This window comes from Berghia stephanieae, chromosome 6 (assembly GCF_034508935.2).
Source record: "Berghia stephanieae isolate SIO BIC M18660-M18661 chromosome 6, UCSD_Bste_1.3, whole genome shotgun sequence".
NCBI lineage: Eukaryota > Metazoa > Mollusca > Gastropoda > Nudibranchia > Aeolidiidae > Berghia > Berghia stephanieae.
Window position 1 is genome coordinate 29,760,208 of NC_088365.1, and position 19,109 is coordinate 29,779,316.

The 19,109-nt window shown below is 32.7% G+C and overlaps 1 protein-coding gene across 18 annotated transcripts in view; it reads right to left on the reverse strand.

Moving 5' to 3' along the window:
- The window catches only part of LOC144974815 (uncharacterized), a 109,335-nt gene that overhangs the window by 30,467 nt on the left and 59,759 nt on the right, over nucleotides 1-19,109 (reverse strand). For 6 of the 18 annotated variants that reach the window (XM_078918113.1, XM_078918112.1, XM_078918121.1 and 3 more), the window contains 15 exons: nucleotides 18,815-18,886; nucleotides 18,392-18,469; nucleotides 17,631-17,831; nucleotides 16,089-16,199; nucleotides 15,350-15,407; nucleotides 15,057-15,122; nucleotides 13,988-14,062; nucleotides 13,406-13,447; nucleotides 11,429-11,491; nucleotides 10,863-10,925; nucleotides 9,654-9,719; nucleotides 6,225-6,287; nucleotides 5,513-5,715; nucleotides 4,379-4,640; nucleotides 1,112-1,174 (listed from right to left, as the gene is read on the reverse strand). In XM_078918113.1, coding sequence (XP_078774239.1) covers nucleotides 1,112-1,174; nucleotides 4,379-4,640; nucleotides 5,513-5,715; nucleotides 6,225-6,287; nucleotides 9,654-9,719; nucleotides 10,863-10,925; nucleotides 11,429-11,491; nucleotides 13,406-13,447; nucleotides 13,988-14,062; nucleotides 15,057-15,122; nucleotides 15,350-15,407; nucleotides 16,089-16,199; nucleotides 17,631-17,831; nucleotides 18,392-18,469; nucleotides 18,815-18,886 — 1,486 coding nt within the window. The remainder of the gene's footprint in view (nucleotides 1-1,111; nucleotides 1,175-4,378; nucleotides 4,641-5,512; nucleotides 5,716-6,224; nucleotides 6,288-9,653; nucleotides 9,720-10,862; nucleotides 10,926-11,428; nucleotides 11,492-13,405; nucleotides 13,448-13,987; nucleotides 14,063-15,056; nucleotides 15,123-15,349; nucleotides 15,408-16,088; nucleotides 16,200-17,630; nucleotides 17,832-18,391; nucleotides 18,470-18,814; nucleotides 18,887-19,109) is intronic. The other 12 variants (XM_078918119.1, XM_078918126.1, XM_078918123.1 and 9 more) reach the window with 3 other exon arrangements.

Below are 19,109 nucleotides of genomic sequence, written 5' to 3' on the forward strand. Positions count from 1 at the left end.
TTATTATTATTATTATTATTATTATTATTATTATTATTATTTTATTATTATTATTATTATTATTATTATTATATTATTATTATTATTATTATTATTATTATTATTATTATTATTATTATTATTATTATTATTGTTATTACTATTATCTCTAGATTTTTTTCTATTTCTTTGCAATGATAGTTAAAACAAGAGCCCCATGACATCGGTGTCTCATGCAAATTCTTCTTTCTCTTTTTGATATTTTAGAGATGCTGCCTTCCACAATGCAAATTTCAGACTTTCTTTTCAAATTGTCCAAAGAATACCTATCACTGATGCACTCCTTCATTCTGAAAATATACTGATTATACTGATTAACCCTCTTCAATATCTCCTCACGCCTCTAGAAACAATTTTCTTAAACACTGTGTATTTTCATGAGCTTTCTTTGCCTCTGTATAACAGCTCAACAAGCGAAATAGCTTTTCTTATCCTACCATTTGCCAACTGGGAATCTCAATATGTTAACTGGGAACCAATAAGTTTTTCTATTTTTCAAGGCATCCAGTTTTATTTTGCTCCCCATCAAAATTTAGAATTTTGGTGAGTTCAAAATCTTTCAAATTTTCGATAATTTCTATACAGTCTGCACAGTTAAATATTTTGTTGTAATCTAAGTCACAAGTGTGAACATAAGCTTCTCAGTTTTGTTTTCTTTTTTGCATGAATGTTCTCAGATTGTAGATTTAGTCACCTGGCTATAAAACATGTTTTTCTCTCTGTCATAATTGATTTTTAAGTCTCTATTTTTCATTACAAAAGATCTACTACATAAACAATAATGAAAACCAAGATGAAATCTTTTCTTGAAAAGTGCCTTATTCAGAGATCATTGAGCTCAATAGCGTATAGCCCAAATTCCTAGCCGTGACAAGAATAAGAAAAAAAATTACACCATTGGCATTCTAAAATCCTTCCTTATCCTCATAATTGAACCATGCATTAGTATTTAGAAATAAGCATACATTTAGATGCAAAGAAAAACAATATTCAAGCTTATACAAATTGGATGCTGAACTGGCGACTAGTTAGATTTTTTGTTAAGTTTTAAAAAATAGAGTGTGTCTTTCACCTCTACATTTGCTGAGTTCCTGCTCAGCTCTTTGTTGAGCCTCTTTTGCTTCTTCTAATAAAGCTGACAGATAAAAAAAAATAAACCAACATAAAACCAAACACAGAACAACAGTCACACTAAACATAAAATAATGACAAAATGGAATTAAATGGAGAAGCTGAAAACTTGAGCCATAAAATATCAATGTAGTAAGACAATGGATTAAGCATCTTAAAACATCAAAAGGGGAAATTAAAGAACACTGACTAATCTTTACAAAATAATATTATGAATAAATTAGTTCCAACGTTCTGGGAACAAATTGATTTGATTTTATCATATATAGAATGTAATAATACTACTTTTAAAGCTAACAGACACTCCATGCCATGACTGAAGCACAATCATAACACATCATATAATTTTAAAAGCAAAAATAAACGCCACACAGATAAACCATGGTGTAAGGATTTATATAATGACTTCTTGAAAATCATGATTTAACATTTTTCTGTCTGCTTATTTCTAGCAATTTTCATCAAGCTACCATTGATAGCAATGCTATTCGGGCTCCAACAAAGCCAGATTCCCATCAATGTTACAGAGACGCCAACTTTAAATTTGGCTCACAGGAGTTTCAGACACCACTCGTAGGAATTTCAATGCCGAAAGAGGAATTTCCGCAAACAAGAAAAAGGAATTGGAATGGTATTTGGCATTGTGTTTACATATTGTATAATTCTAAATAGATAACTGATTAGGATTATATTATGATACATAACACATTGCCAAATACAAGCCCAAAGTTTCCTTATTTCAAATGAAGTAAAGCGCCAAAACCTAATGGTAGAGATTGTAGTACTGGTGGTAGTGAGGATGATGTGTGTTGGTGGTTATTGTAGTAGTGGTAGTAATGATGAAGATGTGATAGTGGTTGTTGTTGTTGTAGTAGTAGTTGTAGTATGATGATGATGTGGTGGTATAGTGGTTCTAGTAGTTGTGGTCGTGATGATAATGGTGTGGTGGTGGTTTAGTAGGGGTGGTAGTGATGTTGATGTGGTGTGATGGTGGTTGTAGTACAAATGGTAGTGATGATAATGTGATAGTGGTGGTTGCAGTAAGTAGTGGTAGTGATGATAATGTGTGGTGGTGGTGGTTGTAGTAGTAGTAGTAGTAGTAGTGATGATGTGGTGGTGGTGATTGTAGTAGTAGTGGTCGTGATGATGATGTGGTACTGGTGGTTGTAGTAGTAGTGGTAGTGATGATGATGATGTTGTAGTGGTGGTTGTAGTAGTAGTGGTAGTGGTGGTGATGGTTGTAGTAGTAGTGGTCGTGATGATGTGGTGCTGGTGGTTGTAGTAGTGGTAGTTATGATGATGATGTTGTAGTGGTGGTTGTAGTAGTAGTGGTCGTGATGATGATGTGGTGCTGGTGGTTGTAGTAGTAGTGGTAGTGATGATGATGTTGTAGTGGTGGTTGTAGTAGTAGTGGTAGTGGTGGTGATGGTTGTAGTAGTAGTGGTCGTGATGATGTGGTGCTGGTGGTTGTAGTAGTGTTAGTGATGATGATGATGTTGTAGTGGTGGTTGTAGTAGTAGTAGTGGTAGTGATGATGATGTGGTGGTGGTGGTGGTTGTAATAGCAGTGGTAATGATGATGTGGTGGTGGTTGTAGTAGTAGTGATGATGATATGGTGGTGGTGGTGGTTATATCAGTAGTAGTGGTAGTGATGATGGTGGTGGTTGTAGTAGTAGGGGTAGTGATGATGTGGTGGTGGTGGTTGTAGTAGTAGTGGTAGTGATGATGTTGTGGTAGTGGTGGTTGTAGTAGTAGTGGTAGTTGCAGTGATGATGATGTGGTGGAGGTGGTTGTAGTAGTAGTGGTAGTCATGATGTGGTGGTGGTGGTTGTAGTAGTAGTGGTAGTGATGATGTGGTGGTGGTGATTGTAGTAGTAGTGGAAGTGATGATGTGGTTGGTGGTGGTGGTTGTAGTAGTTGTGGTAATGACGATGTAGTGGTGGTTGTAGTAGTAGTGGTAGTGATGATGATATGGTGGTGGTTGTAGTAGTAGAGGTCGTGATGATGATGTGGTAGTGGTGGTTGTAGTAGTAGCTGTAAAGATGATGTGATGATGGTGGTTGTAGTAGTAGTGGTATTGATGATGATGTGGTAGTGGTGGTTGTAGTAGTTGTGGTAGTTGCAGTGATGATGATGTGGTGGTGGTGGTTGCAGTAGTAGTGGTAGTGATGACGACGTGGTGGTGGTGGTGGCAGTAGTAGTGGTAATGAAGACGATGTGTTTGTGGTGGTTATAGTAGTAGTGGTAGTGATGATGATGTGGTGGTTGTAATAGTGATGGTAGTTGTGGTAGTGATGATGATGTGGTGGTGGTGGTGGTACTGATGATGATGTGGTAGTGGTGGTGGTTGCAGTGGTAGTGGTAGTGATGATGGTTGTAATACTAGTGGCAGTGATGATGATGTGGTGGTTGGAAAGGGGGGGGGGGGGGTAACCCTGGAACAAATTGACCTCACCGGAATTTGACCTAAGTTGCCCGGAGCCCGGAATTTTTGGCTCCAGACCGGAGTTTTTTCCGGTGAAACCGGAGTTTTGGCATCACTGATGTTACCATTCTTTTGGTGAACATAGAAAAATCTTTTGTCATACTTAACTTATAGATTGTTTCTTTTAATTACTGGACAAAGTGTAAGAAATAGTTTTAAGATAACAAACCATGCAAGACTGTTATTAAATGACAAAAAAAAAGCAATGATAATTGCATTTATTTTTGTCTTAAATTTTTTTTTTTTTTCATTGTTCTCCATGACTAAAACTTATTGCACATAGCATAATATAATCATTTCAATTTTTTTTTTAAATAGAGTTTATCAATCTTCATTGGAAAAATATATCCCCCTTATTTCATCATTAGTTGTTCAAGATACTGTGAGATAGATGGTCTTAGAAGCCTGCACAAAATAACAAAGTGTAACTCAAAAGCCTCAATTTGGTATTATGTCAAAGTGAGCCAGACACTCAGAACTGAATGAAAGATCTAAATCGTAAAATGTAGTTAAATTATTACGATTTTTTTATTCAATATATTAAGTCTCTTAAACTGAAGCAAATAAACTACCACTTTGTAAGTCTTATAAATTTAGTTCAAAAGTCAATTTTAGATTAATAATTTAGCCAAACATAAAATCAGATTGAAGCCAGATGGAAGGAGAGGTGAATTCACAAATAAGTATTACAATAGATAAATAAATATAGATAAAGTTTATTACTTTTCAGAGCTTCGTCGTCATCCAAGTTAGGCATAAGCATCCCATTTAAATTGCTGGAAGTCTGGGAAGAGGTAGAGGAGGAGGACAATGTGACGATGCCTGAGTCAGATAGACTGGAGGTGCTTCTCTGCTCTGTCATGCTGTGATCTTTGTCACTACAAGGGGAGGGAGTGTTAGACGCATCCATTGTGTTGTTGAGGAGGTCAGGGGGTGGATGGGTTAGGGATTGGCTGGTTGTGGTAGTGTCGCTGCCCATGTTTGCCTAGATGTCAGATGGAAGTAATTGTAATATGTTAAGGAATTATCTCTGATTATAAAAAGAACAATACAAAAAACTGTCTCTTTGGAATTTCTCTAAAGCGAAGAAAAGAAATTGAAATTAAAAGCAAAGAAGATAAAAAAGAAGATGAACTCAAAATGAGGAGTGACCAGCTTGTATTACCGTAACAAAAAAATGTTTATCAAGACTTAGCATAATTGAAGACTTCCCTGAAGCGTTTATCTTTATACTATCTACAAACAAATTATGATAAACTGGTAAAATGCATAATATCTTTTAAATGCTTATAAATTTCTTCAAAAAATCTCAATGCACAATTATGTCTTCTCATTAATGAGAAAATATCTGAGAGCCAGTTTTGTAGTTATAGTCAATTGACTCAATTGACTAAATTTCTTTCAAATCATATCTCTTCCCCCCCCCCCCCACCCCAATTACATAACGAGTAGTTCCACCACAAATGCTTTAAAAGCAATTCGACTTGAACTTCTCACCGTTATTTGATCTTCAGGTGAAAATGACAAGACAAAATGTTCAGTCCACTCCAATAGGTTTAGATGCTCAAGGCATGTCTGCCAATTATGAAACTGTTCAACTATACAAATAATCAACAAACAAACCATAACACCAGGATAAAGCAAAATAATCAACAACTTGTCATGGATTAAAGCAAAATAAAAAGTTTTTAATTTAATTTAAACAAAGTATTTGTCTGACTTTCTTTGTTCTTAAATACCTTAACTTTTTAAAAAATATTTCTTATTTCAAACCCACATGACAACTACTGAAGCAACTCAAAGGATCTTTTTCATTTAATCTTATTGTAAATAAAACAGCAAGAACTACTTATTTACCTGGTTATTTTGAGGAAGTACAGAGGAGGAAGCGGTGGTGGTATTTGAAGGTGATGGGGATGAGGATGGAGATAAAACTTTAGTGGAATCGAGGTCTGAGGAAACATCTTCGTTCTCTCTGCCCAGCAAAACTTCTGCAGAATTTTGCATGGAGTTGACTGGGGTCTGAAAAGTGAGTTCCTTCTCTGCTAGATGTATGTGGTCTGAAAAATGTAAAGCAAATATTAGGAGGATGTGTTAAAAAGTTTCTCAAAGCTTACTTACTTATATGCAATACTAATTTCAATAACAAAAATGTCCTTCGAGTCATGAGGTCAATTACTTCTTATTTCCATAGCAGTGAAAAATACAGTCTAACAATTCTAAGCTATCTTTTAAATAAGATGTTAATCTACTAAGTAAGTTCCCATAATCTAGTCTAAATCCAGCCTCCAAATCACTGTGAGTAGACTTTGGGGTGGGAGCGACTTTATCTGGATTCAAAACTGGTCTATTTGCTTGTTGATCAAGAGCTCTACCTATTGAGCTATCAGGGCCCAGACTTTATATAAATACCAAAAATTACAACAATATAATATATAATTCAAGTCTTCTAAGTGAGAAAAAGAGGATGGGGTCCCCAAAAGTAACAATTTGAGTCAAAAGAAGATATGTAGCCAAAAATATCTAGTTTGAGTGAAGAAAATACTAATAACCTAAGATGGTAACTCACCCTTAAAAACCTCAATGAGGTCATTGCTGCTGTTGCTTTGTTTGGCAGATTCTTCCAATTGAGCTGGAATAAGAAAAATGAAGGTAAAGGTTGAGAACAATAATTCTAAAAAAAACTCAATTAAAATTGAGTTGTCAAAATACAAGAATATGTTTAACCCCATGACTTTCAAATGGCAAGAATTAATTCAGCAAAAGATCATATTAATGTCATACTCTGCATTGGTTTTATATGTATCAATCATACATTAAATCAATATTCACAAGCAGCAGCGTTAAACATTAATCTTGCCCATTTCCACCAAGAGAGCAATAACACTGATGTCTTCATTACTAATGCTATTTGTGAAAACATGTGTATGACTAAAATGGAGAAAAAATATGATTTGAGAGAAATCCAATCGCTTTTTGGGTTCAAGATAAGAATACTTTATTCAGTAAACACTATACTGAAAACATCTATTAAAAAAAAGAACAAAAACAAATCTCATACTACCACCCTTAAAGGCGAAACAGATTCATCAAACATATACAGTTGAAACCTATAGCCAAAGAATGTATTATCGTGTGTAGTGCCATTTCAAAATAGATCTTTGTTTAAATCAAACATTTTTGAAAAAAAATTCAAGTTATCCAACTTGCTGCTTAACAGCGAATATCATACTTATATTACATTGAGAAAAAATAGACAGAAAAAAAGGAGAAACAAGATAACAAGAAAAACAAATAAACAGCAACAACATCAAAAAAAAAAAGATAGAAAAGAAAAAACAAACAAAAAAAAATAATAAAACACAAACACCCCCCCCCCCCCCCATTGTAAAGCCCTGGTATTTCAAGGCATAACTCGGACTAAGACAAGGGGAACTAAGGTGTATAAAGCAACAAAGAGGTTCTGTGTATGAAAGAGGATCCTTCACATATCTATGATGAAAAGAAAATGTAAAATCTAACATGCTATTCTCTTCTTTTAAAACATGCTTGGTTTGAAAAGGGACTAATGCAATTGAAAGCAAGAGGAAAACATAAGAAAGACAAACGGCAGTGAGAAGGAATTTGATACTCTTATTCTCTGAATAACAGCCTGTTCCAGCTGCACATTTTTATGATTGACAATTGCATAAGGAGATTAAGCTAACCTAATTTGGGTTTTTTTTTTTAATATCCCAAGCACCAGCTACTCAGCTATACGTCACCCAATGCCATGCTGACAAAGGCCAATTTTTTTCACATATCTAATTGTTGAGATAAGTTGAAAGAGAACATTTTTCATTTTAATTTTAAAAATCAATTCAGAATTGAAGAAAAGTCTTTTGTTTTTCTTAAACGGAAATTTTACACCTTGAGTTAAGTTGGAAACTGATCAAGTAAAAAATCTCCATAATATTCTAATGGTGAGAAACAAACCTTCAAAATTTTGAACCTGCACCATCCAGGAAAAGAATTTATATGTTGATAAAAAATGTTACCATTGGGTAAGGTAAACATTTTTTTTCATATGGTAATGGTATAAGATTTATTTCACGCATTTCACCATATTTCATTTTAAAATTTTAAAATTATTTTTCATTTTATTTAAAGATTATGGTATTTTTGTCTTGATCTAAATGGAAAATCATATTTCTGAAAACTAAATTTGTTGCTCAACATGAGATATCAAGAAACCTCTCTCCCACCAAAATCTTACTTCTTGCTTCTCTTTATATAAATGAATTAAATATAAGTTCTTAAGGCTTTAAGCGATAGTCATTTACAAGGATTAAACTTCGATCGGTAGGTGTCTGATATTCTTGCAAATCCATTTGGCTTACATAGACTTTTTCCTGACGTCTTTTATTCACCAGCAGTGATAAAAAATCTGGGTTTAATCAAACAAGGAGGAAAGTACTTTGCATTAGACCACTGTCCCATCAAAAATATAGCAAGTAATTTTAGCTAACTGTTTTGGGGTGTGGAATCTATAATTCAGGACTTCACGATTTTCGTATCATACGATTTTCGTATCATATTTAAAAAGATTGTATGAAACTAGGTTTTGATTTGATGATAAATTCTTGGTTTTCCAGTCCCAACATCAAACACAAAATAACATTGATCAATGAATTAAAATCCACTTTTTCAGAAGAAGACAACAGGTTTTCACAAGCAGAGTACAGTTTGTTAAGTATCATAGACAAAATATGGTCTTGGTAACAAAACATATACATGACTACAAAGGCTACATGACAAGCTGGATGCTAAGCAACTGAAAGAAAAAGTGCATAAACAATCATATAAGTACATGACGAAGAATAAAATATAAATATAACATATATAAAGAGTACAATAATCAAAATAATACAAGAAGTAGCATCTACTACCATTTCAACATGCATTCTTTTTCAATTTCCAATCGACAATTAAGCAAACCAGAACTAAATAATTGATGGTAGACCATGAAAGAAGTGCAGAAACTTAACTTTCATAACTTTTAAAGTTTTCAACTGAGCATGATAAGGAATATATCAATGGCTAAAAACGTGTTCAGTTTAAGTGTTTTTTACTGTGGCTGAAAAGGGATTTGAGCACTAAATTAACCTGGTAATACTTTCATCTGATTAAAGTTGATATAATTTGGTCACTACTTAATGTCCACATGAAGCAAATTGTGCCTTACAAACTTATTTTCACTACCTATTTCTCCTTTCCTCTACTTACATCCCATTACTCCATATCATATCACTGTCGCTGATCATTCCGGTCAATCCTTACAATTCCCTTTGCTGTTCTGGCACCACATAAATGCACATTCAAATATAGCATTTTCACAGTTTCACTATGCTCAATGAGCTTCATCAAACTTAATCATTTCCCCTCAGTAGGTCATATGGAACCAAATGTCCATGCCATAATCGCAAGTCTCCCTCTGGGCACAATATTGCAAGTTTTCATTCACCCATTCAAACAGTGACCACTAAACATCACTTGACTCACAAGATGAGATATCTTTCCACTCAACTATCATGGATGCAGTCCATTCAATATAAAAGCTTTTAGTGATCACTTATCCAGGATTAGATTATTTAAACTGAATCTGGCAAAGTGATGGATCCCAAGAGCAGACCAAATTTTTAAAGTCCAAAACAATACATCAGAACTTTAAGGTTCATTTTTTAAGCTCAGTGTGTATTTCATATGGATTAAAAGATAATCAAAATCCTGAGAATTAGTTTCCATCTGTTTTCTGGATCTACCAGTATCCAAAAGAAAAAAAAGAACAGAATAAAATCACAGTCAATCAAAACAAAAGATGACCAGGCCAAACAGAAATAAATTTTGACAAACTACAACCAAATCCAAAGAAGTGTAATTGGAGAATTGGGGGATGTGGGGGTGTGGCTGACCAAGGTTGTTAGTATTGGTAATACGTGGTTTGCTTTATTCCACTTACACTTTAAATTATCCAAAGCATTTTCCACCATTTGGTTCATGTGAAAATCTGACAGCTTTATTTTCTCTGTAAAAATGGTGATAACAGCAAGACTAATACTAAAACATACAACATCACATTTTGGAATCAAAGTGATCATGATCATGATGATGGTGATGTCGATGATAATGATGATGATGGTGATGTCGATGATGATGATGATGATGATGATGATGATGATGATGATGATGATGATCATGATGTTAATGATAATCAAGATGAAAGGTAGAAATAGTAGCTGTGACAATGTGGATTAATCCTGCCCACAGTCAATGTCAATTGTAAGAGTCAGAATAAATTATGATGGCACTGACTTTGTGCCAGACGATAAAAGACAAAAAGCTGATAAGAATGGAATAGAATGGGGCACTTTACAAAAAGACGAACACTCATTCTAAAAGGCTTTAGCTCAAAAGAGAGAAAAAGATTTTGAGGAAAGAGAGAAGCTTTGGCTTGGAAATCAGGGGTAGATGAAAGAAACACTGTGTTTTTTTGCTTCCTTAGAGAGAGAGAGGAGTAATGTTAGGGTTTAGTAAAATGGAATTTTAAAATAGGTTTCGATATTTCTAGAATATAAGTTGTCTTCTATTAATAACGAAAGGACTGATACTTAATACTAAATTTATTATAAATTATGATGTTTTCTTTTCGCTGTCAGTATATTTTGTTGCTTTTTGTTTCAATTCAACTATTTCATGAATTTGTGCGCATTCTGTTCAAAGTATAGAAATTATTTGCATTGGTGAAAACAATAAATAAATTTTAAAAATCAAGGTGTTGTCAATGAAAAACAATCACACAAAACAGACACACCAAAAGACTAAATGACCTACATGCACAAGTTGTGTAAAAAAACAAAAAATGACATCGAACTATTTCTTTCCTATTTTCAACATGTGCAAATTTAACATATCAATGAAAATGAAATATGACACCATATACTATAAATAGGAGGAGAAATGAAGGTCATGTGACTGTAAAAGTGTGTTTGAAAATGAATGTCATTAAATATACACGTAAAAATAAAGATATTCTTGTACAAAATCATCTTTGGAAAAATTTAACTTAAAAATTTCCCACGATTTCACAACATTGCAATAGTTACACACTGGGTAATAAAAAGACTATATAAAAAATAAATATAATAATGTCATAATCAGCTGTTCTTACCTTCAAGAGACGTGATTTTGAGTAAATATTCATTTGAGGTTGTAACAGCTGAATCAAGCTCCTCTGCAAAACAAAATAATAGGATAACAAAATTAACATTATTCAGCAATAGAAAAAAGCATTGGAATATTTTATTTATTGTTCATATTTTGCAAAATTTTAAATGACATCTGAAATGATGTTTCATAATTGGTAATAGTTCAAACAAACCTTTCAATGTTACACATATTTCAACAAAAGAAAGGGGAATATTTCCTTTGACTTTAAATGCCAATAGCGCCTGAACTTGTAGACAGATGGCAGAACTATTTGGCATAGTTATGAACTACTATCACGCTCTATTTAGACTTAATATCAACCAAACAACTTTACCTATTGCAATATTAAACCATAGATTCAATTTTTTTTAATGAAGTAATTAAAAGATAGCATACCTAATGCCAAGTCCATTAAAACATCTTTTAAAAATGACTCAGCTTAAAATTTAAATTTGATTATATGTAGGAATTGCTTAAAATTTAAATTTGATTATATGTAGGAATTGCTTAAAAACAATTCACACTTACTTTGAACCTTCTCCACCTTGTTGTTACTTTCTTTCAATTCCTGGTCAGATTTTTCTAACTTGTCTGAAAACAAAAAAGGAATTATTGCAATAACACACATAAAATCTGTTTCATACTTGCCAAAAAAAAAAAAGCACAAAAAAACCCCCCTAAAAAAACAACATACAACAATAATGTGTTTACTAGACTAAAATAGAAGATTTTCACCTCGTTTAAACTATATACAGGTGTGGGGTGGAAAGTTTTGCAAATTTTTCTTATAATTTCAAAGATATTTGACTTAGAACCCTAATATTTGGTGTAAATACATTCTAACTAATTGGCCTTGTTGTGTCAAAATTTCTAAGGTCTTTGACATTTCAGCATGACAAAATCACTTTTGTCCTATTATGTGGTCAACAACCTCAGTCAAAACAAAAAATGAAAATGGCTGCACCTAAAGATATTCGATTTAAGCAGCGTGCTGTTATTGAATTTCTGAATACTGAAGGCTGTTCACCTATTGAAATCCTTACCAGAATGAAGCGTGTATATGGTAACACTTGATTATAGCACTGTTTGGCGATTGGAATGATTCAAGGAAGGAAGAGACCTGATTGAAACCAAGCTTCAAGATCAAACTCGTTGCAAAGGGCCTAGATGTGCCTTGAACGTCGGCAATAAAACAGAAGTCGAAAACGTGATTCTGGCAAATCGGCGTGTTAGACAAATTGACATTGAGAAAGAAGTTGGAATTTCAAAGGAAAGGGCACACCACATCTTAACAGTGATCCTAGGATACAGGAAAGTGTCTGTCAGTTGGATCTCAAGACTGTTGACAAGTGAAAGAGCAACGAAAAACAATTTGCTCCACACTATTGAACAGGTATGAAGTCGAAGGTAATGTCTTTAATCAGCAAATAGTCACTGGAGACGAACCATGGGTCCATCATTATGACCCAGAGAGCAAAGGCCAATCAATGGAATACTGACACAAGAACTCTCCTTGCCCAAAAGTTGTGGTGTCGGCTTGAAAAGTGCTGCCCACGGTTTTCTGGGGCTTTGAATGTGTTGTTCAAATTGAATTTTTGGAACAGGGCAAAAAAGAGAATTCCGATCAATATGATGCCATACTGGAAAAACTGAAAGCATGACTGAAAAGAGTGTGACCCCAGAAAAATGTGATATTGCAACTAGACAACGCTTCACCCCTCACAGGTCAACAGACTCAAATTGCACTGAGGAAAATAAATTTTTCCACTGTGTCACATCTGCCCTAAAGTCCCGACCAAGCACCTTCAGACTTCTTTTTATTCCCTAAATCGAAGGGGTATCTCAAAAGAAACCACTATGAAAACGACAAAGACATGAAGGCTGCTGTCCGATCTTGGTGTAGAGAACAAGGATGTCAGTTTGTTTTTTTTGCCGATGGGATACGTCAAATAGTGCAGCATTGGCAACTCTGTGTTGGGCTGTGACATTCTTTATGTCGAAAAATAAAGTAAGCAATCTGTAGGTGAGATTTCAAGCTTTCTTTTGAAGTTTTAACAAATTATTCATAAAAATGAGGGAGATATTACGAAAATTGCAAAACTTTCCATCCCACCCTCGTAATTGCATTATATCAAATAGGCAGACATGGCAAAAACTGTAAGACAATATGGAGAAACTATTACATGTGTGTTTTAGCATTTATTTAAAAATTAATCACCAATACTCAAACTATAAAAAGAGCCATTCAGCTTTTTTGAAAATCCTTGCTGTATGTGACAATTAACAACAAGAGACAAGTGGTTTTATAACATGATCAGGTCATTTGAAGGGGAATTATAAATGGCAAATGGAAAAAGTACTAATGCAGTATCACTCAAAAACCATTATTATAAGACAAATCAATATCAATGCAGTATCACTCAAAAACCATTATTATAAGACAAATCAATATCTCTCAAAGCCATTATCATAAGACAAATATCTTTTAAAAAAGATTGCTCTTACCCTTGTATGTCTCAATAAGTTGCTGCAAATCTTTTAATTTGGCTAAATGACGGGGAGTAGAGAGAAAGAAGGGGGGTGGGAGGAGAGTGGATGGAGAGATATGTTTAATCAATTGGACAAATAATTAATATACACCATTGACGATTTTCTTGCTTGTGACATAGGGTATTTAAAAGAATGAATAAAAGTAAAATTGGTTAAATTGGTTCATTTATTACATTTTCATTGATGAGGTAAATTGTGAGGATTCATTAAAGAAAAATACAGAGAATTTTGTTCATATTATTTATTAATTCGCGAAATGAAAATAAAAATTATTGAATTTGAATTTATTGAATGGTAATAGATGAAAATTTTTTGGACAAACTCAACATTGTGTCTTACCATTTCTACAGAGACAGCAGTAACAGCAATGGCACTTAGGCTTTGTTAATGAAGCCCGAGTCTTTTCGCGATCAATGCTGTCTTGGTGAAAACCATTAGATACGATTATGAAATATGGAGGAAATTATGCTATAAATAAATTCAATTTTGCCAATAAATTCATTCAGATTTTAGCAATCGAATCATTTCCTAACTCACCTTCAAGATTCTCTGGCTTATCATCTTCTTTAGGTGGTCCCAAGGGTATGATATCAACCTCCTCTGTTGTCGAGCCTAGAATGAAATAAAATTGCATAGATGAATAATTATCATCATCTGGTACCTATGAGAAATAATTCATTTTTCAAAGTTATTTCCCGTCATCTGCCTTTAGAAAAATTTTCATTTGTAATTTAACTTGTGGATAATTGTTAGTCATATCTACAGTAAATGTCAAAATAATTCTCAAGGCAAGCCAGCCAAGCTTATAGACACATGATCATTGATAAGTCTTCAGTGATTGGTCCACTTCTTTTCCCCCCATTACTCTTCCAAGAGTCCAAGGTTGGCTGGGTGAATTAGGCATTGAGCTAATACTGGAGTAATCCGCAATTCAGGTACTTTAGCTCCCTTTAATAAAATGGATGATTAATGTTGTCCTAGTGCATTTATACAAAAGATTATCCACATTCTCATTTGGAATACTTGGACATTGATGTTTTAAATTGCCTAGTCAAGTTTTGTTACTTGACTAATTATCTGAACAAGATTTGAGCTTTGGTTTACGATTCCAGATTCTCTCCACTCACTGATCGCATCTTATAATAAAAACCAAGACTGCAACACTTTAAACATTTGGAAAGTAAAAAGCACAAATCTAAAATTTTACCCGATGTGTTGAATCCATCATTTAAAAAGTACTTTAAATCAACTAACAAATTAAATATGAACTATAAAAATATATCATTTTCCCTGAAAGTTTATCATGTTTGCAACAATTTAAGGGTCATTTAAGTGACCAGTAAAAGAGAAGCTGAGAGGATAGTCAAAAGATCATAACCACAGGAAAGAAACTAGGAGGAGATGTATCAATTCAGACCAAACAGCCTCTTGCCCGACAAAGGGAGCATAAGTCACCTCATGCTCCAAGGATCTCCAATATAAGCTAATTTAGATCAAACTTGGTTTTTAATTAAACGAAAGCTGACAATTGACCACTATAGGTTAATGTTTTTAGGTCTTTTTTGTTTTTATGTTTGGGCTTTTTTTTTAAATCCAATTTTCTTACCGTTGAGATCGATGTCTGAAAGCTTTGGTTCATCTTCATTGTATTCCTTCAAAGACTCCAATTTTGCTGAAAAAGATAAAAAAAAATCTTATAATATAAGTAAATTTTGTATGTGAATTTGATATTTTAAAAATAACCATTGAAAAAATCAAAACCAAAAAAATAAGCAATTCAATGCAATTTTTGTCTATTGCAAGCAATTTGTCCTCAACTTTTGTATCAGCTTACTAATTCAAAATGCTGATTTTGAAATAAATCGCAGTTTGATTTTGTTTAAAAAACAGTCATCTTACCTTTCATGGCTGCCAATTGTTCTTTGGTGAAATCATTATCAGCTTGTAAAGACTCAATCTGTCAAAAGAAGGGCAACACCATTATACATTTGGGTTTTTTGTTGTTTTTTATTTTATTTTATTGGGGTCTTTTTTAATCCTTTTTTTTTTAATTGTCCTCATTCCCGTAGAGGGAAAAAAATTAAAACCAATCAACATCAACACCTTTACCATCACCATCATCATCATTATTATTATTATTATTATTATTATTATTATTATTATTATTATTATTATTATTATTATTATTATTATTATTATTATTATTATTATTATTATTTTATTATTGTTATTATTATTATTATTATTATTATTATATTATTATTATTATTATTATTATTATTATTATTATTATTATTATTATTATTATTATTATTACTATCTTTATTATTATCAACATTTGTTGTTTTTTTTTTAATTATCATTATATTTTTTTTCAATTATTATTATTATTATTATTATTATTATTATTATTATTATTATTATTATTATTATTATTATTATTATATATTATTATTATTATTATTATTATTATTATTATTATTATTATTATTATTATCATTATTATCATTATTATTATTATTATTATTATTATTATTATTATTATTATTATTATTATTATTATTATTATTACTATCATTGTTATTATTATCATCATTACTATTATATTATTACTATTAATAATTTTCTTTCTGCATACCTTAGTGGACAATGAAACTTCTTGTTGGGTCATCTCCTCCAGCTTTGTGGAAATCAAAGCCTTTTCCTCTTCTATCCTTTCCATCTCAATCACATGGTTATGTTCAGCTTCCTGTCAGATTATAAATAAAATTGTCATTCAAAATCTTTTGTGCAGCCTTAATTTTAGAAAAATAAAATTAACCAATTCTTATACATTGAAAGAGTGAAGGATCAGTATAAAATTTTCACTCATATTTGAGCATGTAACGCTGGGCAAGATATGAGAAGATTTCATGTTTCAGAACCATGAATATAGTCATTGTTTAAACTCACTAAAATGTCATAAAAATTAAGGATTAATTGCTGTCACCTGAGCTGACAATGCAACATCTTATTGGGTTGGGTGTAAAAAGCAATGAACAAAAATCAATAGAACAGCTTAAAAAAACAAAAAAGAAAAAAAAACAAACAAACAAAACAAACAACTTACTAATTATGGAACATTTCAGGCTCAAAACATTTCTTCAGCCTATAGCGAAATACAAGAAGCATTACTTTCTTAACTGATTTTGTTATTGGCTGAAAAAGGGTTTTGTGCCCAAAATGTTCTGTGTTCATTATTATATTCTTTAGAGAAGCTGTTATATATATTAATTTTTGTTCATAACTTTTTACAGTCCACAGCTTCTAGTAGCTTGGTATTCACTCTGACTTGTATTGGGTGGGGTTCAGCGTCCAGCAAGACTTGAAACAATTGAACTTGCTAGACCCACCCATTTTTTTCAGCCGAGTTTTAGATCATTCATCTTCTGTTGTTAGCTCAACATTGTGTTTTCAAACTCAATAGATCCCAGTGTCATAAAAAAAAAAAAAATTAAGTATCAATTAAATACAGAGATTTTTGCATACAGGTGTAGCATTAATTCTAGTTTAACAGTATATGGATTTTATCTTGTGCTCTCTTTTTTTTTTTTTTTTAAAATCTAATTTTTAATCGATTTAATAACATATTGACATGCCATATCCTGTGCGGTTATGTGGTCTTGTGGTATGACTTTCGGATCAGAAGGTCCTGGGTTCGAGCCTCGCACTCGGTGCATAGTTGAGTCCTTGGAAAAGGTTCTTTACTCACATTCTCTCACCGTACTCAGGTGTAAAATGAGTACCTGGTCGTTAACAGCGTTGTCTTTGTCCGAAAATTGTAATATCGCCTAACAGGTGTCATGTCCCGTCCTACATGTTAAATGTTGCTGTTGACCAGGGACCCCTTGTAAAGCGCTTTGAACACATTAAGTGGATATTGCGCTTTATAAAGCTCAATTTTTTATATTTTTAAAAAAGTGCTTTAGACCAAATTGATGGATATGTGGGTGTACAAATTTCTTCTTACTGTTGTCATCATTATCATCATTATCATCATTATTTGAGCATGATCGTCATCGTGATCATCATCACCGTGGCCATTATTATTATTATTATTATTATTATTATTATTATTATTATTATTATTATTATAATCATCATTATTATCATTATTACTAATACTATTAATCTCCCCCACCTGCAGTTTGTCCTGTAAATCAGCAACCTCTTTCAACTGGTCCTGATATTTCTGTGCAAGCTGACTGAGCTCATCCTGAGAGACCTCGCAGACAGTTTTGAGATGGCCGCATTCATCCTTCATGTTTCCCAATGACTGCTCCAAATCTGACAACTTTGTCACTGCCTCTAGCTTTTCTTGTAGCACTCGTCTCAGTGATTCCTGAAATCAAATTCAAATTTTAAATAATTTACGGAGGGGTTTAACGGTATTTGCAACACTTTTAGTTCATTTCAGTGCCCGTTAAAAAGAAAATGAGAAAGTCAAAAGATTACAGATCTTCATTTCAAAGCACCTAAATAAAGGTAAAAACAATGGAACTAATTAAAACAGAAAATATGCAGTTTCCATGGTCAATCTAGAAGTGGGTCTAGTTTGACATCACCTTAAAATCCTACAAGACACAACATCCGGCTAAGAAGGATATACTTATATACTTACAAAATGTAAAAATGTATCAAAAGTTAAAAAAGAAAAAGAAAAACAGTGCCTTACCCATGGACACAAACAATGCTGGAATCAGAAAAATTTATCACAAATCTGGCCACTGACCACATCAATTTACTTCTGTTACAAGATATGACATTCTAGTGATGAGCCTTTGATGCCCAGATAAATGATATAATACTATGCTCCATTCCTCTTCTTCAACTTCTTGACAAGACAATAAGATTTTTAACAAATTTTAATATTTGGATGTGAAAAATAAAATATCTTCTCACCTTTGAAGTTGTTTCATATTTGTCCTTGTCCTCTTGCAGGGCAACCAGTTCTTGCCTTAATGTGTCCTCACTGTGATTCTGTGAAAATAAAAATCAAGCATGAAAACTGAATAAGTATATATATTCAACCAGAAAATATATTTCAACTACCCTTAACTCTACAAGCAACATTAAATGTCTCAAATTTTGTTTTCTAATTGAAATCATTCAAAAACCTCGATGTTGGTAAACAGGAATAGAGCCACATACATGCATCAGACGTTAAAGTCTCAGTTTTTTAAATTTGTAATTCAAATCTTTCCAAAACTTTGAGGTTAGTAAACAAGAATAGAACCACCTTTTAAACAAATATTTCAAATAGCTAATATCTTACACTCTATCCACCCTCACATCATAGATTTAACAGCTAAAACAAAACAATACCTTTGAGTAAATATGCAACTGGTTTTCGAGCATTTCCAGCCTGGAGAGAAGTTTGTCCTCATCTATTAGTGCCTGGAAAAAAATATTCAAAATATAAAGGGATAAAAAATTTGAGGTGGTTTGAAATGATGAAGATGATGATGATGGTGATGGTAATGGTCATGGTAAAAATGATGATGATGATGAGATGACGGTGATGATGATGATGATGATGATGATGATGATGATGATGATGATGATGATGATGATGACAATATTATTTTACATACCTATTTGTATATCAAAAATATGCAAA